We start from the raw sequence: 26,005 nt of genomic DNA, 5'->3' as shown, positions 1-26,005 counted from the left end.
ATACTAGATATAAAAAAAGGTACCATAATTTTAGAGGTGCAAGAAGAAAATAGTAACAAAAAACATTTCATTTATCAAACAATTAAATAAGTTTTTTTTTTAAATGATCAAATAAAGTTTTTTTTTTCAAAATAAAAATTAATTAAAATATCTTCTCAAACACATTCTAAAAAATAAACTAAAAAAAATTAAAATGACAAGAAAACTATATTGATAGAAAAGGTGAACTACCAATTAATTTGAATGGTGAAAATATAAATTAAAAAAAATTAACGAGAAAGTAAATTGACAGAAGAATTAGAGACGAGAAATCGTAAGTTAATAACTAAGTAAAAGTTGAACAATAATTTGTTCTCTTTTCTCATCACGAATCAAATAAGGCAATATTTTTTTTCTTTTCTTTTCTTGAAACAAATTAAATAACGAAACACATCTTTCTCTCCCTTTTGATTATCTTCACTAAAAATTCTCTCCTTAAAAATAAAAGACACTCTTAAATAAACAAACAAAAAGATGCTCGTACCTTAAATTTTAATGGAATAAAAATATTGTGTAGTTTAAATGACCTTGAGAAAACATTTATTATGATTTAAAATGGGTTCATCACCCTTGCCCAAATGGCCTATCCCTTTTGGACTTATCCCAAGCATCCTAAAATTAATTTCCCCACATTCTTTTCACTTTTGTTTGGTGTCGCAGCAGTAACTAATTTTTCTACAGCAAAACATTTACCCTCCTCACACGTGTCACCCAAAATCTGGCTTACCCATTCCCATATCTCAACTCCAATCACATTTCTTGCTTAGAAGGCTCTCCGCGAATTCCTCACGAAACCTCCATAAACTAGTGAACTCTTTATTTATATTTTTAAATTAAAAATAAAAAAAGAATCCCTTATTATATTCCGTTTGGCCGTATAAATTAGCATCAAACGCAACCACTCTTCAAACTTCAAAGCCCTCCTTTGCCTCTCTCTCTTCGCTTATTGTTGCACCTTCCTCGTAAAAGATAACTCCCGGTCGGCGTGCATAGCCGCCGATTGAGGCAAAAAAAAAACACAAAACACACTGTAGCTCATCACAGCCAAACGCGGCGTCAACGATGACGAGCTTCTGAAATTCCAACTTCGCCCTTCTTCTCTGTGTATATTCTTTTTTATTTATTTATTATTATTTCTATTATTTTTTCGGTGAGGTTAGCTCCATGCCTAGTCCCAAGAGCAGCCGCAGCGGCCAGATCGAGAGTCACCGGAGGGGAAGGTCGTCGTCCTTCCACGGCCAGTGCGCGATGTCTGTCGGTCAGCTCCACCGTCCGAAGACGGTTTCCGACCTCCCGTCGCTCAGAAGCCTCGCCGGAACGGCGCCGGCGCCTATGCCGGAGGGATTGCCTAGACAGCCGCCGAAGATGCTGCTGAAGGTGACGGTGCTGAGAAGCCTCGCGCCCGTGCAGGTGCTGATGACGCCGGGATCCACCGTCCGCGACCTGATAGCGGCGGCGGTGCGGCAGTACGTGAAGGAAGGTCGCCGGCCAATCTTGCCGTCCAGCGAAGTCTCCGAATTCGACCTCCATTATTCGCAGTTTAGCCTAGAAAGTAAATCTCTAATAAATTACGAACAAAATGTAGATATAATTTCATAAATAGTTTCTAATCATAGAATTAGAGTTTCATCTCAACGTTGATAATTGTTGGAATCGCGAATTATCGAAGTGAAATTGTAATTTTGCTCAGGAAATAGTTCTAAACTACCTCTAACTTTATTCATAAATTAACTAGTCCTTTGGTTTCTTTTTATTCTCTTGAAAAATCAATTGATTTGGATTTGTGTTGTTGTGATGTTAATTTTTTGTTTTTCTTTTCAGGTTTGGATAGGAAGGAGAAGCTGCTAGAGCTTGGATCTAGGAACTTTTTTCTATGTCCGAGAAAGCCAGCTACAACAGTGGAAGATGGCGTAACGACGTCGTTTGCGTCTTGTGCGAAAGAGGCAGAGAAAGAGAGGGAGGGATATGGTGGTGGTGGTGGTGGGTTTGCTTGGTTCAAACTCATGCAGTTCATGATGTGATTGGTTGGTTGATTAGTCATTATTGTTATTTTATTTCAATTGAAATGTCTTTTTTATTTGTCCCAGAATGAATGGCCGGTTACTTGTAAAAAATAATAGGTTGGCTTGGCAATTAGGTACAGGGTTTGAGATTTGTGTGTAAGCAAAGCAAAATTGTAAAATAGCATGTATGATTTTTAAACACATACATGGTAATGTTAAAGCTTTCAATTGCAAAATTGTAAAAATTATATGTATAATCTTATAGTTCCTTAATTTGGTTCATTTTCTCTTTCCTTTGTATTTGTAAAGTTTATCTGTCCTTTTCCTCTGTGACAAGAATTCCCCATTAACGAAAACTATGCAATGTTTTGTTAAATTAACCGCGTAACATAGAAGTTGACACGTTCCTTGTTTAACGGAGAGATTGCTTCTGCTTCCGCTTTCCTGTGTGGCGAGGAACACGGTTTGGATTTGTTTTTTAATGTAAGAAAATTAAGTATACATAAAGAGGTGGTATTTTTTTTTGTGTATATTTGAATAAATTGAAAATTATTAATAAATTTGTTACGGTGAATGAACATGTAAACAAATTAAAAAGTATTTTAATCACGGATTGCTATGATAAAAAATTCTTTACCTAACATTATAACAAAATTAAACTGTTTGTGGTTGACAAAAACAAAATTAAACTTTTATTATTTGTAAATTATGCACGTAAGCATTGAACCATGACTTCACTGAAAAAGGCCTAGCACGCCTCGCAACACATAGTAGGCTCAAATTGTATGATGCATTAAGCAGACCCAAAAATAGAAACGGCCCACAGACCCAAATGCATAAGAACTGTGAGAAAAAAAAAAAAGGAGAATGAAAAGAGGCTTAGGCCTAAAAAAGGGGTCTTCCTATCTGCACCTAGCAAAATTGCTGATACATCCAGCAATTGCACAATCTTCCCGCTTTGTCCTTCCTTAAAATGGATACGAAATGTTTAACAACCAACTGAGGCTTATCAGAATGATACTCTAACCAATTAAATTAATAAACCAATTTTAGTGTTATATATAATAACATTATTTATTTTATAATATAATTAGTTTATTAACTCAGTTGTTAGAGTATCATGTTAATAATGTGAAAGTCACATATTTTGACTCTTACTTGGACCATTATTTTACTTATGACTGTATTATTCACATGGATTAACATATAAACAAAAAACAGTTAAGAACTTTTTAAAATTTTGTTTTAATGTTGGATGCACTTACCAACACCCCTAAAAAAACCCTAGTTGGCGCGGCACAACCCACCCAAAATACAAACCTTCATTTTTCTCATTCACGGCTATAAATAATCTCAAAAACCCTTCCAAACCCTCACTTCGCCTTCCGCTTCCGGCGCCATATCGCGTATCTTTCTCTGTTCTATTCCTACGATGGAGTTTTGGGGTAGCAACCTTCTCTTATTTATCTTTTTCTTTTTCTAATTTGTTATTTTTTCTTCTCTGGCCACTGTCTGAACGATTGTTAAATAAATGTCTTTTTCTTCAGTCATACACATTAACACGAATTTATGTATACCTGCCGTACTTTTCTTTTTGTCGTCGTTTTTTCTTATGTTTTTTTTTTTTTTTTATGTATGTGGTCAGTGAGTTTTTATAATGCAACAATAAGAATACGTGTGCTCATTAATTTGTATTAGGGTTTTATGTAGCAGCATCTGATACATTGTTTTTTGATTTAGGTGCCGAGGTTAAGGTTGGTGAGTCTGTTAAGGTAGATCCAGCCGAATTCGAGGCATGCATACACCTTTCTCAGGTTAGGGTTGTTCTGTTTTTTTTTGTGTGTTTGTTTTTTTGTCTGCGTGGACAACATATATGACGTGTTACTGTGTAGGCTGCTCTTGGTGAGGCAAAGAAAGACAAATCAAATGAACCAGTTGTTCTCTACTTGAAAGTTGGTCAACAGAAATTTGTCTTGGGAACCCTTTCCAGGGAGAAAATTCCTCAAATACCTCTGGAATTGGTTTTGGAAAAGGAGTTTGAGCTTTCCCACAACTCAAAGAATGCCAGTGTTCATTTCTGTGGATACAAGGCATTTTATGATGCTGGCGATGAATATCCTTGTCAATTACTTATTGTTGTTAAAACTAATATTTTAATGTCCCATGTTTATTTGGAGCTATATACAAATGAATTATTGCAAACTGAAATCTGTTAGATTACTAGCTTAATATTTGTCATTGCTTTTTTTTTTCATTTTTTTCCCTTGACTTCTGTTGTGTTTCTGCTGGCACTAGCGAGGAGGATGAATTTACTGGTGAGGCTCAAACATTTACCTTAGACCTGTTATTATATTTGGATTTTTTTACTTGGCAGAACATTTTTCATTTTTTTTAATTGGACAGATAGCGAAGAGGATGTTCCATTGCTTAAAGCAGAGAATGGTACCTTCTTAATACTAAGTTTATTGTTTGCTGTCTATGTTACTAGATAGGTGACTAATTGGCTTATATCTTATGTTTAGGAAAACCTGAAACAAAAGCTGAAGAGTTGAAGGTACCTGAATCTAAAAAAGCTGTTGCCAAGGCTAGTGCATCAGCAAAACAAGTCAAGATTGTTGAACCGAAAAAAGACAATGAAGAGGACTCTGATGATGATTCTGACGAAGATGATGATTTTGGAAGTTCTGATGAAGAGGTACTGAATTGCTTTTGCTGTGATTTTTTTACTTGTTTATTTTTTGTGGGACATGAAGTCCATTTTGTCCAATATACACAATGAGATACTTTTGCTGAAAAATGTTTGTGGTGCTTTTGTATTTAGTCTAGAATATTCATGATATCTTCAATAAAGAGAATGTCTTGATCTTTTGCTGCCTAAGTGGTTCTGCAAGAAAAGATGGAACTGTAAACTAATTGTTTTGTTTTGTAATGTTCATCTTTCTTCCTTACAATGAGAAAGACACAAGAAAAAGAAGTTTGAATTGCAAGCTAATTTTTTTTATGTTTACATGTTATAACTGGTTCTTATTTCTTTTGCTATTCTGTTATGATGTTGTGGAGAGCGATGGCCCTAAAATGAGACTTTCAATTGAACATGAATCAGTCCAATCCTAGCTCCATACCCTGCAGTAGTTTTTTTACGTCCATACTTTGCATTTGAAATGCCACTTGTATCAAGTTAATCTAGAGCTTTCTTTCAAGTACTGCTTATAAATCTATGTACATCATTCAGAACAAAGGAATTAGCTCTTTAAAGAATTTGCATTTTTAAGTAGAAGCCAGATTTGTGAATAGTATCAACCTGCTCTTAATTACATTTTTTCAAAATAGTAACAACAACTTGTAACCCAAGAAAAGATGGAACTGTAAATAATTATTTTACAGTTCCATTAACCACATGGGAGAACATAATATAAAAATCCAAAGAAAACTCTAATTGACTGTTGATCTTTAAACTTTGGGTGCAAGATTTATTTGTAACTTTTCACTGTTGATCTTTTTAGATGGAGGATGCTGATAGTGACAGTGATGATGAGAGTGATGACAAAGAAGATGATGATGAAGAAACCCATCCTAAGAATAAGAAGGTACTGGGTTAATGGCATAGTCTTTAATGTGTTTTTTTTTTATGATGGTAATGGTTGCTGGCTGTAATGGGGTAACTTAGCAAATATCTTTGTACTTGACTTCATGTTTTGTAGGCAGATCTAGGAAAGAAGAGACCCAATGAATCTGCATCAAAAACTCCAGTTTCCTCCAAGAAAGCTAAGAATGCCACTCCTGAAAAGACTGGTGAGACTAATTATATATGTACTGACAGTTCTGATTTTCTCGATGTGGAATTGGATAAGCTTGTATTTCATAGTTACTTGATATAGTGCTAAATCTTTGTAAATGTATGCTTGCATGTGTCAGTGAATATGTTTACATTTGCATACAGTAGTGGTTGAGTGTCAGGTGTTAATTTTAAATTGGAGTCTGGTCACTCTACTAATTCTCCTTGTTTATATCTATTTATTATACACTAGTAATCTCTGCTTTAATTTGTGTTTTAGATGGTAAGAAAGGTGGACATACAGCAACTCCTCACCCTGCGAAGAAAGGTGGAAAGACTCCCAGCAGTGAAGCCAAAGCCAAGACTCCCAACAATGAAGCCAAGACTCCCATGTCTGGTGGACTCTCTTGCAAAAGCTGCAGCAAGTATGATTTTATCAAAACCCTAAGCTTTGTTTTGTTAAATTGGATCGTGACTGATTTTCTTTAAAAAAAAAAATGGTTTTAACCAGGTCTTTCAACTCTGAAAGTGGTCTGCAACAACATAACAAGGCAAAGCATGGTGGTCAGTGATATTTTTGCAGTTGGTTAACCAGGTCTTTCATGTATTATTTTTGGCTTATGTAATAGAGTGAGTATCCTAAGGACGTTAGGCATCTGTCCTTGTTTTTGGCCTAGTAAACCGTGGTGGTGTCAAGGTGAATGCATGTTTCGGAAGTTTTGTTTGATATTTTATTGGGAACTTCAATTATTATCTAAGATTATTGCGGTTAGATCTTTTGCTGCTTATCTTTGTTTATATTAAATTTATGCTGGTGAGGATATATGGGTTCTATAAAGGTGCCTTCCCTTCTCGAGCTTGGTAAAGAAAAACATTGGCTTGCCCTACATTGAGTATAACTATGCCCAAACTCAGTCCTTATATAATAAAATTTAGTTACTCTTAATATTAGTTTGTTATAATTTCAAGTCTTTAACTTAAGTTCACATTTGAATTTCTAAATGTCATCAAATTATCAGTGTTTTAAATTTGCCTATTTTTCTAAAAGGGTTTCGATTAAATACTCGCTTTCAACCATTAATGACCTACCTAATTGATTATGATTTTTTTGAAAAATGCAATTATATAGACTCACAATACTGTAATTTCTCTCTTTACTAGTAAAAATCGTTTCACAGTTCACCGCCTCTCAAAACAGAACTATCCCCTCCATGCTACACACTTCCCACATGTAAGTCTGAAGACTGTCACAATTAAAAAACAACGTAATAAACTTGCAAAAGGCAAAATTGGTTACTGTCACGATAATTTGTCAGCTTTATGTGTAATTTGTGTACAAATCAAATTATTTTCAATGAGTCTAGGGAATAACTCCCTGTTCTATGGTTTCCAGATAAATGATAATACAGTACGATACTCTCAAAAAATATTAGTACGTGTAAAAATATCCTCTTTTTTAACTTTTGGTATTATTCTGATGAAGTGAAGCTTGTTCATAGGTATTTCGAGAATATTACACGATGATTTTTTCCATGATAAATTGGGGTGGTAAGACAAAAATATGCAATATTGTTTCATAAATTGCAAAAAGAAAAATTAGATAAATTTTATTTATAAAATCAAATTGTTTTTCACCAAAGTCTTTGTTATGTGCTACTAGTACTATTATGATTGTTTAGAAAAGAGGAAACAATTGCGTTTCAAATTAAAAAAAAAAAAAGGTATAATACTACCAATAAAACATACTGTTGAGTTGTTTCACACAATAAAATTGGCAAAACGGTTGTTTCTTAATAGATGTTTATTGCTTCAGTTTCTCACCTTTGCAATGCCAATCAAGAGTCTTGTGTAGCAGGGAGGGGCTTTATAGAGTGTACAGTTGAGAGGCGGTAAAATGAGAAACAATTAAATATATGGTAAAAAGAGATATTACAATATTGTGAGCCAATAAAATAAATAGGAGATAATGTTAGTCCCCATAATATTTTGTTATTTTGTATTAGTTCCTTTAAAGTTATTTGATAGGGAATAACAAAAGTGATAAATATATTTTAGAGACATAAATGAAAAAATAAATACATTAGAAGGACAAATAAAATATCAATAACCAAAGATGATTTTTTATTATTTTATTAAGAAACTCAATGGAATGAAAAAGTTAGTACAAACCCAAAATAAAATGTCAATTTTTCAGAAACCTGAAACATATATAAGTTGATAGGTGAATTTTTCTCAGTATACTCTCTTATGCCCCTGAACTTGGTGCGTGGATAGGTGAATTAATAATATTGGATAGGCTTTGATGCATTCAAATATAGGTTTTAACTTAACTCAATTTTACAAATTAGCTAATAGAAGGTTGTCCATACAACTAATATATTATCTTGACAATATCTCTGATAAATATGAAACTTGATTTTTTTTAAAATATTAAAAAATAAAAAAAGTCACATTAGATGAGAAGAAGAAACGGGGGAAAAAGTATATAAGTGTGGCTTGTTTTAAAAAATGTCTAGACTCTTAAACACAACTTATATATTCTTGTTTTCCTCATCCGATCTGATGTCAGACTTTTTTTCAACATAGAGTACATTCATATACATTAATCTTATTTTAATATTTATACAATATATGTAATTATGTTTTGTAATAAGTAATCCTTTAAATTTCAATTTCTATTGGATAACAAAGATGAGAGAAAGATGACATCAATCAAACGAAAGACCAAATAATTTAAGCCCAAGGGTTGGGCTATGAAAGTTTAAGCCTACATTTAAATTCGCCTAGTTTAAGACAGCCTAAAATTTGTCAAGACTATCGCGAGCCATGCATAATTTTTAATTCATTTTTTTTGGAAGGGGTATCTTCCTTCCAAATAATGGATCCAAAAAACATTTATAAAAAACCTGCACTTGCACTTACCTGTGAATTAAAACCTACAATTTGTCATACGTAATTTTCTTTTCCCCCTCTCAAGGAACACAAATGAAACCGTTAACAATAACATTTCTAAATGATATTTTTTTTTCCTGGATGTGTAAAGATTATGTTAGTTCTACTATATCATTTTATTTTTAAATTGCAATACTAAATATCGTAATACTAAATGAATAATTTAATATTAAACTGTATATTATGAAAATTAATTTGGCAAAACTTTAAGATTCAGGAGCCAATTTATCATTAAGTTAAAGCGTTAAACACAACATAATTATCATATTTTTCACACATCAGTGATTAAATCAATTTTTGTTCTTTTAAAAATTAAATCATTATCAAATTACATATTGAAGGACCAAAAAATAGTCATTTTCTCTAAAAAAGAATAGCAAAGTTTTTCAATTAACGTTGCCCACCGTATTCTATGGAAAAAAAATCTATTTCTCCAAAAAAAAAATCAAATTAAATATAAATAAGATTAATTTGAATGAATATACCTATATCTATCACTAAGTTATAGAAAAATAATTCTGATTAAATCTATTTTAACAACCTAAAATTTCAAACATCTAATCAACAACTCTCTTTTGTTTTTATCTCTTCTATCTTTTTCTCTCTCTCAAGTTGTAGAGAACTCAAAGTTATCCAAAAAAACATTTTTCTTTTGATTAGTGCCCTCCCTCCTCCCCCCCAAAAAAAAACAGTTCTTCCTTACTAGCCCAGTCATCTAGCCATCCAAACACAAGGTTATCAAGGAAATGCATGCACGTCGATAATGTATTAAACGTTCAAAAGCTGCTTCCTCAAAGTAACAATTTTACAAGCGCACAATTGGGTTCGAAGGTTTACACACTAAAAAATCCTAATATGCCAGGAAAAAGAAAACTAAATAAAATTATAAAAATGAAGCCATCTTCCTCAGAGCCTGCACAAATGCAGCAAGTAAACCAGCCAAGGCTTCTCCTACAAACACGATTACTTGCCAGCTGAAAGATCCGTTAAAACATCCTCAAAGAGCAAGCCATGAACCTGTACACAAATTCCACGGTAAACTGCAATTAACTAAAGGGCTCGTTTCTTAGAAGAAGCAGGGATACCTGAACCTGCAAAACTCATAACAGCGTAAGATCATGCTACTTCATATTCCAAGAGGAAAAATTAATTAAACATTGAAAACAAAAACCCCTATCAAAGAGTTGAAACTGCTCGTTCATTAGTCTTCATGTTGATCAGTGTACCTGACTGTAAAATAATGCATACATTCAACAACTGCAAATCAACCACAGTAACAAGCATACAAGAGCAACATACGTTGGAATGTTAATAATTAACCGGTTGAGAAAAGGGACATTGCTGTAAGGACTATATTAGCTATAATGCTGTAAGGCTATTTTGTAATCTGTGAATGGCGGGGAAGTGAATGAAAAACTGACACCACCTCTGAAGAAATAAACAGCAATGAATGAAAACAAAAGAGAAAACAATATTGAAAGATAGAACCTGCAAGAACTCTTGCCAAAGGACAATTAGGCACTTGCAAGAAAAACACAAGGCAGGAAGATCATCTTAACACATTTTCAGCTGTTCTTCATACATACAGTGTAAACAAGAAAGGACTCAGTATCTCTAATACATTCTATCAATAAAGAGTGCAACAAAACTAGCTTTGAAGAATATTGAAAACATGGTTCAAAGCAGTGAAATATTTTGGGAAACCTACATAGTTATAGCACAAGCATCCACACACAATCAAACACCATGCACAATAAAAAAATGTAAAAAATCTCAAAAGTAAAAAGGGGGGAGGGAGGAAGGAAGAAGGAGACACATTCCATATCTTAGAGCAGTGCACCTGCACAGCGGAAAATGGGTGGTGAGCTGTATTTTTTCTATGGGTGGCCTATGCTAGAATAAAATCTCTTGCCAAGGTCTAAATGAATAGGCAAACAAAAGGGAGAGAGCACAAACCATTACAACATAAACAGATCATTGTCCCTCCTGAGGTGATTGCGGTTCCTGCTCCTGCTGCTGATGCCCATGATGTTTGCTAGCATTACCATTATTGATTTCCTCAGCATTAACCTTATACCCAGGTTCTTGGTCTTCCCTCTCCCTGTTCCATTGCTCAATTCTGGCACGTCTCTCCTCACTGCCATCTCTAACCGGACTATGGTGCCTCCTCCCTCCAGGACTTCGGCTGCGACTTCGTCCTCTCCTATGTCTAGGACTTGTGCTCCTGTGTCTCCTGCTGCGACTCTCATGATGGTGGTCCCTGTCATCATACTTTCTGCTATGACTTCGATGAGACCGCTCCTCATGGCTTCGATGCCTGTAAGGACTCCTGCTTCTGCTTCTGCTGTGCCTTCCATGGGACTTCCCAAACAACTGACGCCTCAATTCCCTGTACATATCATAGATCAAATAAATTTAAGCTTTAAGTTTTGAAGCATATTTGGATGCACAATATATGATCCAGAATCACATTGACATACTAGCTAACATGATTATAAATAAATGTTCACATCTTTGATTCCAGTCTTCCAGAATTGATTTTGAGTTCAAGTAACTTCATTGCTTTTCGCATTGGATTTCTATATTGAGCTTTACTGGTAAGTAGCTTTTAGAATAAAAACATTCAAGCATAAATCACTCACTTAAAAAAAAAAAAAATTGTAAGCTTCAAAACCATTTAGTTCAAAATTAATTTAGCAAACACTCACCCGATCACACGCAATCAATATTGCAAGTATTAAACACCGAAGAAAAAACAATACCTGCTAATTCTCTTCAAGTGCATGAAGTTGCAATAACCACCACGGTTGCAAGTATTCTCCTCATACTGCCTGCAAGTAGCTTCTCGGAAATCCGTCACCGGCGAAAAATCAACAATAATTGGCCGACCTGCAACCATAAAAACCAACATTTCGCATCCAATCTTCAAAAAGAATTACAATTACATCTCAGTATATAAATTAAGCACACGGAATCATGTGCATTCATCAACCTCATACATACATTTTGAATGAGAAATTGCAGACAAAAAAGAAAAAGCGAGAAAACTAACCTGCATAAAACCTTCCAGTGAGGTTCCTAACAGCATTAGCGGCATGCTCCTCCTCTCTGAACTGAACGTACACATTCCCCACCTGAAAACGGCCGCGTTTAATTAGAGGCCTGGACGAATGAAAAATGAGAAAAACGAGAATAGGGTTAGGGTTAGGGTTAGGGGACGTACCATGTGGTCGGCGAGGTTGTCGCAGACATTGAGGCTTTCGATATCACCGTACTTGGAGAGCTCGTCGAAGAGGTCTTCGTAGAACTCCTCGAAGTGGTCCTGGATTTTGCGAGGGTCGATGGGGTGGCCGTGGGCGTCGACGCCGGGGGTGATCATGTCAGGGCGCTGGTACATGTTGGAGAGGAGAATAGTGGGGCTTATGCTCGGCTTCGTGTGGAGACGCGAGCACCGGTCGCCGTGCCTGCACGCGCCGATCTTGAAGTAGAACGGGCAGTTCACCCTGTCCTTCTCCGTCCCGAATATCGATGCCAAGTGCTCCGCCATTGCCGCCGCCGCAACCACACACAGATCAAATGAGATTCGATTTGATTTCTCTTCGAATTCTTCGTTGCTGTTGTTGTTGCTGCTGCTGCTGCTGCCTAGGGTTTGCGAAGTTGGGAATTTGTAGTGGCAGGGAGAATCCGGGATGGTAAAGGATAGGTTCTTTCTAGATAGTTCTGTTAAATCTGCGGAAATTTATTTAGATTAATTTTATTTAAGTTGACGACAAAACTAAATACTAATTTTAATATATAAATTATATTTTAATTTATGATAAAAATTCATATTGTGATCGTAGATTATTTTTAACTTTTGATAATTTCTTTTAAAAATAATTATCAATTATATCATTATAAATAAGGTTTGTTTGGTTATATAGGCAACATTGTATTGATTATTTTCCTATCGAAATTATGCTAATTATTTTATTTTATTTTAATTCATGAAAATAAATAATTATAAAATTAAGGTAATTATAAAAGGTACATATTTTGATTAATTAATTAAATACTGAATGAAATTTGATTTTATATAATACCATAATCAATTTATTAAGTTTTATGGAATTTTATGTAAATATTAATGTTTGTGATTTGATAATTCAAGTTTTTTTGTCTTATCATTATATTAGTGTGAAGTATCTATTAGCTTTGTCATTGATTAATATTTATGGAAAAACTTGACTAGTCACTTATGATAAAAAAAATTTTCAATCATATATTTTTCATCTACAATGCTCAAACTCAAAATCTTGTTTCAGGAGATTAAAATTAATTTAACTCGGACCAATGATTTGTTGGTATTTGATCATTGAAGTTATCCTACTTGTTGTTATTTGATTATTCAAGTTATTATTTTAAAAAAGTTTAGTGGTACTATAAATAATTTAAGTCATTCTATCATAAATCATTATTTGTATAACTTCTAAGATAATTTTATAAAAATTAATAAACTTGTCATAAATGATAGTTTTTTTATACATAAATAATAATTTATTGTTGAATGATAGTATAAAATAGTTTTACATTATCAATATATAATCATTTTTTCATAATTTATTTAGTAAATAACATACTTGTGACGCACTCTTTTTTGCTTGTGTCATGTCTTTTAGTCATGACTTTGGTTGGAGTCCATTGCGTGTACTAAAATTTAAAATGATCAAAAAGTTTGGAAATTACAAATTTTAATGTTTTTTTTTTACTTAATTCATCTTTTTAATTCATTACAACAACAAGCCTATAGCTTAGCCAATATCAAGTCCATACCAACTTCTTTAGAAGAAAAAAAATCAGCTCAATGCTTTTATATTAAAATTCATTTAGTTAAAAATATCAAACTCTAGATTCTAGTCCATTCTGAGAGTCTTTTTAACTTATTCACAAGAGTTTCACCTTGTTAACTAAGTAAGTTTTAATAAAAACATTAACTTAATTTACTTTCTAAAAAAGTTTGATTTGATCTAGGTTTGATGTAAACTAAGACATAGGGCCTTGACGGACATTGTAGTGGTCTTGAGTATAAATCTTGATATTCAACTATATTAAATACCTGAAGGAAAAAATTTGTGATCCATGTTACTCTTAGTTGACTCAAGCAAGGGATAATTATAGTCTATTAATATATTAATTTAGATATTTTTTTATCTTATTCCACTAAAGTAATATCTCTTTTTTAGTTATAACAATTTACTTAAACAAATCATAGAATATATATCTAATCATTTAATTAACAATATTATGTAAAAAAGTTAAAAGAAATAATTTGAAATTTAGTAAGAAAAGAAGGTATTCATAAAAATTGACTTAACAAAAAAATTCAATAAAATAAAAAAATCTTACCATACATAAAATTTATAAATATTATATTTTTTATACAAATTAGTGCATTATAATTCAATCTTATTGATAAATGCAACTTTAAATATTAATTAGTACTAATTATATTTTATTGCAAACTAATTAATTGATATGTTGGATATTTAATTTTCTTAATTAGTTTCATTTGACTATATTAATGATACTGGATTGTTGATTAATTGGTACACCATACATTGATCATTTGGATTCAAACTATATCTAAGACTTAAATATGTTTTTAGTCTTTTAAATATGAATAATTATGTTTTTAGTCATTTAAAAAAGAATTTATTTTTGTTAGTCCCTCAAATAAGTTACTTTTAATTCATCTTATTTTTTATGTTAATAATGTTAAATTTGTAACAATTTATCACTGAAAAAAATGTTTTTCTTTGTAATTTAATTTCCTTAAAAATAATATTTGACAATTTAAAACAACCCCAATAAATAAAAATTATGACAATTCTTAAAAATAATCTTTGACAATCTTTTTATTTTTCTTCTTTAAAACCATTAAGAATATGTAAAAAGGTCACCAAATCAGAGTCAAATATCTTACGCTTTAAAATCACCAAAAATTATTTTAAGAAAATTATAAATAATTTTGATTATTAAAAATCATTACAAATTAAAAAAATGATGAATACATTGAATAAAGAGGGACTAAAAGTAACTTTTAAAAAAATTGAGGGACTGATAAAAATAAATTATTTTTATACGATAGAAAAATAATAATAAATTACACTCTTATCCCCTATTTTTTTTTTCAAATTGCACCCGATGTTCCTTCCTTTTTTTACATTACTTTTATCCCTTTTGTTCTTTAACTAACATCAATTGTCCTAATATTTTTGCTACACTCGCACCCCATGTGTTTTTCTCAAATTGCACCCGATACTCTTCCCTTTTTTACATTGCTTTTACCATATTTTGTTAACGTCAGTTGAAATATGGAGTAGACGAAATTGTCCTAACATCCTTGTTAAATATTCAATAACAAATTAATAATTGACCTTATGAATGAACTTTTCTTAAGACAATAACAAATTTTCCTTTAATATAACTTTTGATTGAAACATTATATCAAACACTCAACCATAAAAAATGAATATTTCAAAGAAAAGAGTTAAAAACACAATACAATGAAACACTAAAATTTGAAGCAAATAATCATATTGTTGAGAACACTTCTAACAAAAACACAACAACCAAACATGCCAAAAAAATTGAACTAAAAAAAAAAAGTGTTAAACATGCGTACCAACAAGATGAGTTCAAGTTCAACAAAAAGTTGAATTCACGTCCAATTAGAGAAAAAAAGTAAAAAATTGAAAATAATATCATATCTTTTATGGAGTTAAGAGGGAAAAGATGCAAGTATTTTAAACATAAATTTTCATTAAAAATTATGTGATCAACATGTATCTACTTTCTGTTAAATTATTAAATAGTGTTTAAGAGGAAGAAAATCTAGATACAATGTGAAGTAAACAGTTAAGGAAATTTTTTAAGATGCAAAAAAAAAAATATCGGATGTAATTTGAAAAAAATACATGAAATGTAAATATAATTTACTCAAAACATAATTATCCAAATTTAAAGGACTAAAACCATATTTTAAGTATTTAATAAAGAAAATAACTATATTAAATCAAACAACGACTACAAAAGATTAAAATCTCTATTATGTAGTTCTCTTGTTATCTTCAATCTTGATTTACAAAGCAAAGAGTGAAAGGGCAAATTTTTTGTGTTAGCCACCCTAATGGATCTAGAACGACGACCACTTAAACTTCACTTCATTCCATACTTGGCAGCAGGGCATGTGATCCCTCTTTGCCTCAGGCGACCATCATGTGACAGTCATCACCACTCCTCTGCTCAATCAGTCGCAAATCCAGCCCTTCCCTGCAGCTCTTCCCCGCTCAATAAGTGGGCCTCATTGAAATCATGTCTGCTGTCAATAACCTTGCCAACACCGCCATGCTGCTCCGGCCTCCGGGTACCAATTAGGCCATTTACTCCTGGAGCAACACCCACCTCATTGCATCATCGCCGACTCATGTTAAAGTTCAGCTGTCTCAAATGTAAAAAATGATTTATGCGTATATCTATACAAACCAAACCAAACCAAAGTATGTGCACACTTTTTCTGGGGTACAAACAGGCAAAATAACTGTAATATGCGTCTGAACGTCTCCAGGCAGCATTACAGAACACATACCTCTTATACAGTACATATTCATAACACCACAATATCACATACATTTTCGGGTATCATTCCAATTTAACAGGGCATTTTTTATTTACGAATAAGCCTTGTTCTCTGGGCTACAGATTCTCCAAAAGTATAAAGAAAACAACTGTAAAACATCAGACTATTCTACAAAATCAATTTAATCCAAATTATAACAAATTTATTTTACTTCTGAAAATTATATAATTTCAATCATGCTGGTTTTTGTTATACAATTTTAATGACGGGTGAGTAATTAAAATGAATTAATAACTTTAAATACTTGAACAATAATAGGGAAGACTAAAGAAACTTCAAAATTATAATTCAGTATTCAAAGTAAATTTGTAGCATCACCGTGAGCACGGATCAGCTGGCATGAAGTCGAGCTTAACTAGTACTACAAGAGAATTTTGCTATCCATAATGATCTTACTTTAAATAGATGAAATCACTAGAAGAGAGAATACATGTAATCTTGTACCAAAATTAATTTGTTGTGTAATTGAAAAAAAGGTAAGATTTGAAAACAAATAAATAAATAAAAGTCTTACATGAAATTTGGAGAGAAAAAGTTGAAAATCCCTCGGAATGCCAAGCATCGACATGGGAGGGGGCATGGCATGAAAATCAAATGGGTTTCTCAACCTTTGTAGCAACAAGGGTTGCCAAGTTGCGAGAGGGAGCCCCATTATTGATTTTTGAGAAGTAAAAGCCACGCCCCCCTTCAGATTACTAAAATTTTCGTCATTGGGAAATAATGTGTTTGGTTTTCACAATGTGATTTAAAAAAGTTAACAGCTATACTTATACATCTCAAATGTGATTTTATACTTCTCAATGGTTTCCAAACACACTAGAAAAGAAAAAAAAAAAAAGGTATTTGATTGTCATCAATTATCAAACATTTTAACACGAATGAGAAGTTGCAGAGATCCAAAAAAAATAACAGAGCAACCAGATACCTAACCGGCATAAAACGTATTGAGGTTTATGACAGCATTAGCGGCATGTTCCCCCGCTCTGAACTGAACAAGCACATTCCCCACCGGAAAACGACCGCGTTTAATTAGAGGCGTGGCGTGGCGTGGACGAATGAAAATCGTAACAAGGAAAGGGACTGGGATTAAGGTTAGGGTAACATGTGGTCGGCGAGGGTTTGCGAAATTGGGGGATGTGTAGTGCCAATTTGGTAAAGGTTCGCGTTTTCCTAGACAGTTCTGCAAATCTTTGGAAAAGTATTTAAGTATATTTATTTTTAATTTGATGCTTGCTAATAATAGCAAGCTGGTTTGCCCGAGAGGTTAAGGGGGAAGACTTAAGATCTTCTGCACATAAGTGCGCGTGGGTTCGAACCCCACAGCCAGCAAGTTTTGCTTAACTTGCTTTAAGTTAATAGTATTAAAAACTAATGCAGCATATGATTATCTTTATTTATTAATTTTTAAAGTAGATTGTTCTGAGTTTTTATTTCATACATTGTTCAGTGTAAAAATAGTTATACTATTAATCAACTACAAATTATTTGAATTAATTTTTAAAATACTTATTGTAAAGTTAACAAATTTATTTTATATAATATTTTTATTGCATAAATTTATGCTTTCATTTTAATTAAATTAAAGTGTTTTTTACTTGTTATTCGAAATGTATATCATTAAAGTAGATTTACAGCAAATAAATTATAAATTTGATTAAAGTTTTAATAATTTTCTACATTATTAACTTAAAAGATCTAAATTGTTTATGAAAAAAGAAGCTCTACTTTTCTTAATTCTTATGTATCCAAAACATGCTTAGTGCTTCATGTGGTCCATGGTTCATAATCATAGTCATAGTAGTAATAATAATATTAATGTTATTTAATATTTTCAAAGAATAATTATATAGATAATAAGAAATTAGTATCCATTTAAAATAAAAACCATAATTCGTGATGAAGCTCAATGCTTACTTAATCAGTGCGATAATCCTCTTTAGAGAAATGTCTTGTATAAGAAATCACTTCTTAAGCAAAAGTCTAGAGTAAAATGACTTAGAGAAGATGATTTCAATTCAAAATACTCCCATATCATGGTGAACTGAGGGAGGAGAAAAAACATGATTAGAGGGGTTATGAGCGGAGAAATTTGGTAGGAGGAGCCTAAAGAGGTGAAAGAAAATGTTTGTCTCTTCTTCAAACAAAGATTTAGTGAAGATAATTAGGAAAGGCATAAATTAGATGATGTGACTTTTTGAGAAGATCTTAAATGAGGACAATGATATGTTGATTTAAAGGTCTTGAGAGGAGGAGATAAAGGAAATTATATGGGAATGCAGGAACTCTAAAGGGTGAGAACCATATGAGTATAACTTTAGATTCATAAGGAATTTTGGAGGATATTGAAAATGGATGTGGTCAACTTTCATAATGACTTCCATAAGTTTGATACTTTTCCTAGAGGTATCAATGCGTCTTTCATCACCCTTATTCCCAAGTCTTTGGAACCATAAGGGTGGGGTGATTATAGACCCATCTCTTTGGTGGGGTGTATGTATAAAGTGGTGGTGAAAATATTGGCAAGGAGACTACAAAGTGTGCTTCATGGGGTGATTATGAGAGATAAAGCGTTGTTTTTTTTTTTGGGGGGGGGGGGGGGGGGGGGATAAGTCTATTGCATAGTTCTATGATAGCAAATGAGGTTGTTGATGAAGTCAGAAGAAAGAAGCAAAGTGTCTGATTTTTAAGGTTGAATATGAAAAAACCTACAATTCGGTTTGTTGGAAGTTTCTCTTGTACATGTTTGGTAGGTTGGGCTTTCATGACAAATGGATCCGTGAGTGCTTATTTTCTAGCTTGGTCTCCATTCTTGTTAATGGAAGTCCAACCAATGAGTTTATCCCACAAAGAGACTTGAGACAAGGTGACTCCCTTGCACCTTTCCTCTTTATCATAGTGGTAGAAGGTTTAAGTGAGCTTATGAGGGAGGCCACACCTAAAAGGCTTTTCTCTAGTTTAAAAGTAGGTAATTAAGAAAGAGGTTGGAGTCAATTTGTTGCAATATGCCGACAACACAATCTTTTTTGTGGGAAATGAACCTTCATAATGTGGTTATGGTGAAAGGTATCTTGAGGTGTTTTGAACTTGTTTTGGGCTCAAGGTCAATTTTCATAAAAGTAGATTTGGTGGCTTTAAGGTGGATGAGAGTTGTGTGGAAAGATATGCAAGGTTCTTGAATTGTAGGACATTGACATACCCATTTGTTTTTTAGGGAATCCTTGTTGGTGCTAATCCAATGAGAGCAAAGACTTGGGAGCCTATCAAGAAGAAATTAGCATCATGGAAGCATAAACACCTTTCCTTTGTTGGGAGATTATGCTTGATTAACTTGATACTTTCTTCCTCACCCCTCTTTTTCTTGTCCTTCTTTAAAATTTCGAAAGGGGTGGCAAAATCTTTGATTAGGCTACAAAGGAGATTCTTGTAGTGGTATGAGGACGGAAGGGAGAAAATCTCTTGGGTTAATTGGGAAAAAATTTGCTCACCAAAAAAACATGAAGGTTTCAGGGTTAGGAACTGTTAACTTATTGGCAAGTGCACCAATTTGTCTCAAGTAGTAAAGTACTTAGAAGTTTGAGTGTTGAATTCATAGAGACTTTGTTTGTACTTAGATTGATACAAACCTAATTTGCAAGCAAGAGATAAGAAATTTAAAATAGAAGATAAAGATAGATAGAAGATAAGATAAAGATTTATAGTAAAAAATGATAAAGATAAAAAATAGAAGATAAAATAGATAAGAAATGTTAATGTAAAAGATAAGAAAAATAAAAGATAAAGATGATGATAAAAAGATGAATTCATGATGCAAATATGTTGGGGCCTACCATGCCAAAACTACTTGTGATGCAATGTTAGTGATTTTCTCTACCTAATGTTATCCCAGTTTTCACCCACATCTATTATGACATTCTATCTTTGTTTTCCCGCACAAAGAGCCTATATTATCTATTCTTCCCTCCCAAATTTCTTTGCAAATATAAAAATAATAAATCACATTAAGATTAGATATACATGAAATAAGCTAAACGAATATCAATTTATTTCTAGCAATGATTTCATTTAGTTCTCCTTTCCCAGTTCTTAGAAAATAATCATTTTTTAATGCATTATCCCCTACACACCATATGGATTATCAGACCACAATAAACAGATAGGCACATAAAAGAATAATAGAAACAAGATTTCATTAAATAGATAATAAAAATGAGCTACATTACAAAAGTTGACATGCCACACTCCTAACACTGGGGTTTAGCCTCTCATTGTCATGAGAGGCTTTACACCTTAGGGTTGATGTGGATAGAAGAAGGGAAGGGATGGATAAAGAAAGAGAAGAGGATAATGAACATAGAAAGATAATTTCTCCTATTAGAGATACTCAAATTTAGGATGTATTCATTAGAGAGCTGTGAGTCTCAGTGTATATTTCTCCTTTGCTTCCTATTCCTTTTATAGGCCTAAGGTAGCTTAAAATTCACGCGACCTCATGCTAAGCGGGCCTTTTGGGCTTAGCAAGTATGGCAGTGATCATGCGCTTAACGCAGGATTCACGCTAAGCGTGCCTTTGAGCTTCTTCGTGGGCCTTCTTCGCGCTAAGCTTGTGCTAGCCCAATTTTTAACTTTTCCTTCAAGGCTTTTTCTTCAAGTTTTTGCATCAATCTTTCCTAAAAGTACTTGTAATTTCCTTCTTCTAAATCCCGCTGGTCAAAATTTAAAATAATATTAAAATCCTCATTATTTAATTAAAAACAATAGTAAAATATAGGAATTTTAATCATTCTTAGTTAAAATTGACTATCAATTAAAAACAAATTTCGCAGTTATCAGAAATATTTCCTTGTTTAATGTTGCTTTAATTACAAAATGGAAATCTAACTTATTCTATAATAAAGGGACTTTCCGAGAAAGGGTTCTAGACTTTGAATATGGTGGGTGGTGTGGTTTACGGGAGGGTGTGGTGATACCATTTGGATCCATTTGGTGGAGAGATGTGAAACTTGTATGTGGAGGTGAAAATGATGTTTGGTTCAATAACATGGTAGAATGGAGGATGGGGGATGGTAAGCTTACTAGATTTTGGGAGGATGCTTGGGTGGGTGAGGGAAGCCTACAAAAGGCTTTTCTTAGGGTGTTCTTGAATTAGGAGCAAAAATGAGATGTTGTAGGGGCTATGGGAAGTTGGGATCAAGGGAGGTGAGCTTGGGAATTTAGGAGGAAACCAAGTTTGAGTGAAAAAAGGAGTTGATGGAGGAGTTTTATATTTTGTTGGAGGGGGTGACTTTGAGGTACCAAGAAGATGATACTTCGATATGGTTGGAGGATGCCTCAAACTTATTCATGGTCAAGTCCACTTATTTAGCAATTTACAAGCTGAAATTTGGGTCATCGTAGGAGGAAATTTTTAAGTGCCTTTAGCATCTAAAAGTTCCTCCAAAAGTGGCTTTTTTCATTTGGCGGCTACTCCTTGATAGATTGCCCACTAAGGCTAACCTTAGTAGAAGAAATGCCCATTTTGAGAATGACAACTTATCATGTGTTCTTTGTCATGAGTTTGTGAAAGTTGCAAATCACTTGTTCTTTTCATGCGGCTTTGCTCATGACTAGTGGAAAAAATGGTATAATCTTTTTTGGTATTTCATCTTCACTTCTGAATCATACAAGAGTGCACTTCCTACATAATTCCCATGGACTATCGGGACACAATGCTAATCTATGGAGGCTTCTAGGTTAGAGTGCAATAATATGGAGCATTTGGAACTTGAGAATTGAAATTATCTTTGATGAGATTCAACCGGATCATGACCACTTATGGCATAGATGCATGTTTAGTTTGTGGTCATGGCTCAAATCATACAAGCAAGATTTTTCGATATTTTTTCACATGTGGCATTCTAACCTAGCTATTTGCCTCTCTTGTTTGTAAGTAGTGGTAGTACACGTAGCTGTTGGTAGAGCTATCTATGTTATAGTGGTTTTATTTGTTATGTGGGTAGAGGACTTGTATCTTCTAATATACAATCATTTTGTGAAGGTATAGGAAAAGATGCACCACCTTCTGATCCATGTATATTCTGTGGTTGTTGATGTATGGGGTGGGTTCGGTGATCTGTAGTTGTACTGTCGCATGTTTTGTACATGGGGGACCATTCTCTTTGGTGTCCAATACTTTTTTTTCTTAGCACTTGTGCAATTAATATTATCTATTATTGTCAAGAAAAGAAAGTTAGTCAACTTGTTCGTACATGTATTTTTTTAATAACTTGTATCAAATACACAAAAATCTATTAAAGACATAAGAACACTAAAGTCAAAATCTTGTAACTTTAAGCTTAGCAAGAGGACAAGTTATTATATATGTAGGATCTGGAGGAATTTGATGTCATGGAACAAAGGTTGAGGTTGAGGTCGAACTTTGCTTAGAAATATACTTTACCTAAAGCATCAAAATCGCATAGAAAACAATTGGTTGTTTGCTTTGACATTGTTCTTATTGGATCAAGATTTCTTACAAACTTTTATCATTTTGTTATTCTGTTGTTATTTTGTTTTCCTTTTCTGTTTCTATTATTTCTTTCTGTTTCTCCTTATATATATATGTGTAGCTAATAATTATAAGCTAGACAATTTTTGTAATCTTCTTGCAATTGATCAATACAGATTCTGAGATTTTTCCAACATCTTTTCTTTCTTTCTTCATGTACTTTCTTTTCATGTTATTACAAGATTAATAACTTCAATATGGTATTAGAGCAGAGGCATAGCATAATGTTCCAAAAGTCCTGAAACCAGCATAGTTAGGAAGTTTTGCATATAAAATCTCAAATGGTGACTTGGCTTTCTGAATAAGACTTGGGGTTCTGTTCATCAAGAAAACTGCAGTTTAACACATTCACCCTAGAATTTTAATGGTACATAGGATTGAAACATCAAGGCATGAGCAATATTTAAAATATGAAAGTGTTTCCTTTCTACAACACTATTTTGTTGTGGACGTTCTACATAGGAAAATTGGTCTAAGACACCTTTCTTTGAAAAGAAATATGAAAAGGCAAGCTCTTTTGCATTGTCAGATCTGAACCTTTTGATAGTGGTTTTAAATTGGTTTTCCACATATGAGAAAAACTGTGGTATAAAAAAGAGACAATTAATCAGATTTATTTTTGAGAAGGTATATCTAGGTGAACCTGCTTTTATCATCTACTAATGTTAAAAAATATTTGAATCCATCAAAGGTAACTTTCCTAAAAGGTCCCCAGATGTCAACATGTATTAAATCAAACAATTCAGCACTAAAATTGTTTTGGTTAATGAAAGCTAATCTGTTTTGTTTAGCAATGGGGCACACTTCACAATGAAATTTGGAATCAATAGAGGATAGAGGAACTTTATTGCAAATCAATTTATACACAGGTATAGGTATGTGGCCTAATCTATGGTGCCAAGTTTCATATTTAACAACATTACATGATTGGATACTAGTATTATGAAAAGAAGACTAAGGGAAATCGAAAAGTAGTCCTTGATGCTGTCTAGTGGTGCCCATCCTCCTCAATGTCTTGAGGTCTTAAAGAACAAAACTGTTAGGTTGCATAGTAAACTGAAAAGAATTATCATTTATCAAAGACACAAGGGACAACAAGTGAAATCTAAATGTTGGAATAAACAACACATTATGCAGGAAGATGTCATCATTTAGTTTTATGCTTCCTATCCCTTCAACCTTTACCTTGGTGGAATTAGGTAATAAAACATGAAAATCATGTAAACATTTAAAAGAATTAAATTGTTCTTTCGAACAACATATATGCGAGGTTGCTCCCGAGTCGATAATCCAATATTGATAAGATTCATTGGAATCAAAACTAGTATTCATGCATATACCTGAAACATTTGTGGCAAGAGTATCAACACTGTTCTCAGTTTTCAATTGATTTGTCAAGAAGCTAATCAACTGTTGACATTGAGCAGTGGACAAATTATTTGTGGCACCTTGACTTGAGGACTCATCATAATCAATTACTTGATTTACAGTGTGCTGAGGCTTGTTCTTGAAATAATTTGGAGGATAGCCAACAAGTTTGTAACACTTGTCTTTTGTATGACCCAATAAGTTGCAATGAGCACATTGAGGTCTCTCTTTCTTGGGATTTCTACTCTTACCATTAGTAGTGTTCTTGGTTGTAGAATTGACAGCAAAGGCCATAATGTTAGAGTTTAAAGAAGGTATGCAATTGACAATAATTTCTCTTTGTGCTTCTTCTTGAATAACAAGAGAAAAGACATAACCAATGGGGGAAAAGTATTAGAGAGGATAATTTGACCCCAAATTTGAGTAAAACTATCGTTTAAGCCCATTAAAAAGGATATGACATATTCGGATTCATTGTAATCTTGCAGAGTTTGTAACCCTCCACATTTGCATTGGAAGGTTGGTTTATAGCCTGAGATTTCTTCCCAAACCGATTTTAATTTGGTGTAATAGGTACTAACATCATCATTTCCTTGTTGTAATGACATTAGCTGTCTTCTCAATTGGAAAATTCTTGGGCCATTCTTTCTAGAAAACCGTGTTTTCAAATCGTCTCAAATTTCCTTAGCCGTATTTGCAAACAGGATGCTAGTAATAATATCTTTAGAAATAGAATTATAAAGCCAAGAAATGACAACATTGTTACCACGAGTCCATGCAGCATATGTAGGATCGGTTGTGGACTTGTGGTTGGCATCGGGAGGGAACCGTCTATGAAGGCCACCTTGTTCTTCACCGAAAGAGCTACCATCATTGCGCGACTCCATTAGGTGTAGTTCTTGTGATCAAGGGGCTAAGAGGTGAGGATGAGTCTTGGTCCATCCGAATGATGTAGAAACAGTGGATGAGAGGGGATCATGTCCTAAAAGTAGAAGATCAACCACTGGCTTCTGTGTCTTCTTAGGAAATTCCTTGGTTTCCTGGAAAGCCAAAAGACAAAAGACAGTAAGTAGGTCCTCAGCAGAAGCATAATACAGGTCCCTGACTTTTTTCTCTAGTGAAATTACATGGATTCGAAATTTGCTTATTGATTTCAATATCATAATTCCTTTTGTTGTTGTCTATTGTGATAATCAAGCAATAATTCATATTGCTTCAAACCCTATTTTTCATGAGAGGACCAAGCACTTAAAGATTGATCTACATTTTTTCAACTTCAATAGTTCTATATCAAGATAAGTCACTAGAGAAGAATCTTTTGCCTTGGAAGTTTCTATTATTTAAAAAGGATAATCATTGACTAAATGTTTAAACTAAAATAAAAAAGTTATGGTTTTACTTCTAGAGTTCCATTGATCATAAGAAACTTAATCTGATGCACTCACTTTATTTTATTATGGTATTAAAGTATCCATATTGAGGAATATATAGATTGCATGTGTATACACGCTTTATGCTACTGAGCAAATAAGACTCTCTTACAAATGACAAAAAGTAAATAAAAAGGGTAAAGTTTACCCAAACAATGACACTTTTGCTTAAAGTAATCAAAATGACAGCTTATGATTCTTGCAATCACAGGGTTA

At 33.1% G+C, this 26,005-nt stretch overlaps 3 protein-coding genes, 1 long non-coding RNA gene and 1 other non-coding gene across 5 annotated transcripts; 3 read left to right on the top strand and 2 right to left on the bottom strand.

Annotated features, from left to right (window-relative positions):
- The first annotated feature begins 894 nt into the window (after positions 1–894).
- LOC114377877 (uncharacterized protein At4g22758-like) lies at positions 895–2,330 on the top strand. The gene is made up of 2 exons (XM_028336341.1): positions 895–1,591; positions 1,861–2,330. Exons 1-2 carry the CDS (start codon positions 1,204–1,206, stop codon positions 2,058–2,060), a joined length of 588 nt encoding a protein of 195 aa, XP_028192142.1. The 5' UTR covers positions 895–1,203; the 3' UTR covers positions 2,061–2,330.
- A 995-nt stretch (positions 2,331–3,325) lies between these two features.
- Positions 3,326–6,605, top strand: LOC114380526 (histone deacetylase HDT1-like). The gene is made up of 10 exons (XM_028339627.1): positions 3,326–3,487; positions 3,783–3,856; positions 3,935–4,155; positions 4,335–4,357; positions 4,446–4,484; positions 4,565–4,737; positions 5,546–5,629; positions 5,744–5,834; positions 6,098–6,242; positions 6,329–6,605. The coding sequence occupies exons 1-10, from the start codon at positions 3,475–3,477 to the stop codon at positions 6,387–6,389; spliced, it is 924 nt and encodes a 307-aa protein (XP_028195428.1). The 5' UTR covers positions 3,326–3,474; the 3' UTR covers positions 6,390–6,605.
- Positions 6,606–9,504: 2,899 nt separating this feature from the next.
- On the bottom strand, positions 9,505–12,513 carry LOC114379724 (splicing factor U2af small subunit B-like). The gene is made up of 5 exons (XM_028338416.1): positions 11,993–12,513; positions 11,822–11,903; positions 11,532–11,658; positions 10,726–11,158; positions 9,505–9,786 (listed from the first exon to the last, which is right to left on the bottom strand). The coding sequence occupies exons 1-4, from the start codon at positions 12,314–12,316 to the stop codon at positions 10,744–10,746; spliced, it is 948 nt and encodes a 315-aa protein (XP_028194217.1). The 5' UTR covers positions 12,317–12,513; the 3' UTR covers positions 9,505–9,786; positions 10,726–10,743.
- A 3,283-nt stretch (positions 12,514–15,796) lies between these two features.
- On the bottom strand, positions 15,797–17,626 carry LOC114379226. Its single transcript, XR_003659443.1, has 2 exons — positions 17,373–17,626; positions 15,797–16,248 (listed from the first exon to the last, which is right to left on the bottom strand). It is a non-coding gene; the product is annotated as an uncharacterized LOC114379226 (long non-coding RNA).
- A 67-nt stretch (positions 17,627–17,693) lies between these two features.
- On the top strand, positions 17,694–17,776 carry TRNAL-UAA. Its single transcript has one exon. It is a non-coding gene; the product is annotated as a tRNA-Leu (tRNA).
- Positions 17,777–26,005: the final 8,229 nt, after the last annotated feature.

Source organism: Glycine soja, chromosome 12, assembly GCF_004193775.1.
Source record: "Glycine soja cultivar W05 chromosome 12, ASM419377v2, whole genome shotgun sequence".
Taxonomy (NCBI): Eukaryota; Viridiplantae; Streptophyta; class Magnoliopsida; order Fabales; family Fabaceae; genus Glycine; species Glycine soja.
The sequence above is the reverse complement of the archived record's forward strand: the minus strand, read 5'-3'. Positions and strand labels throughout refer to the sequence as shown.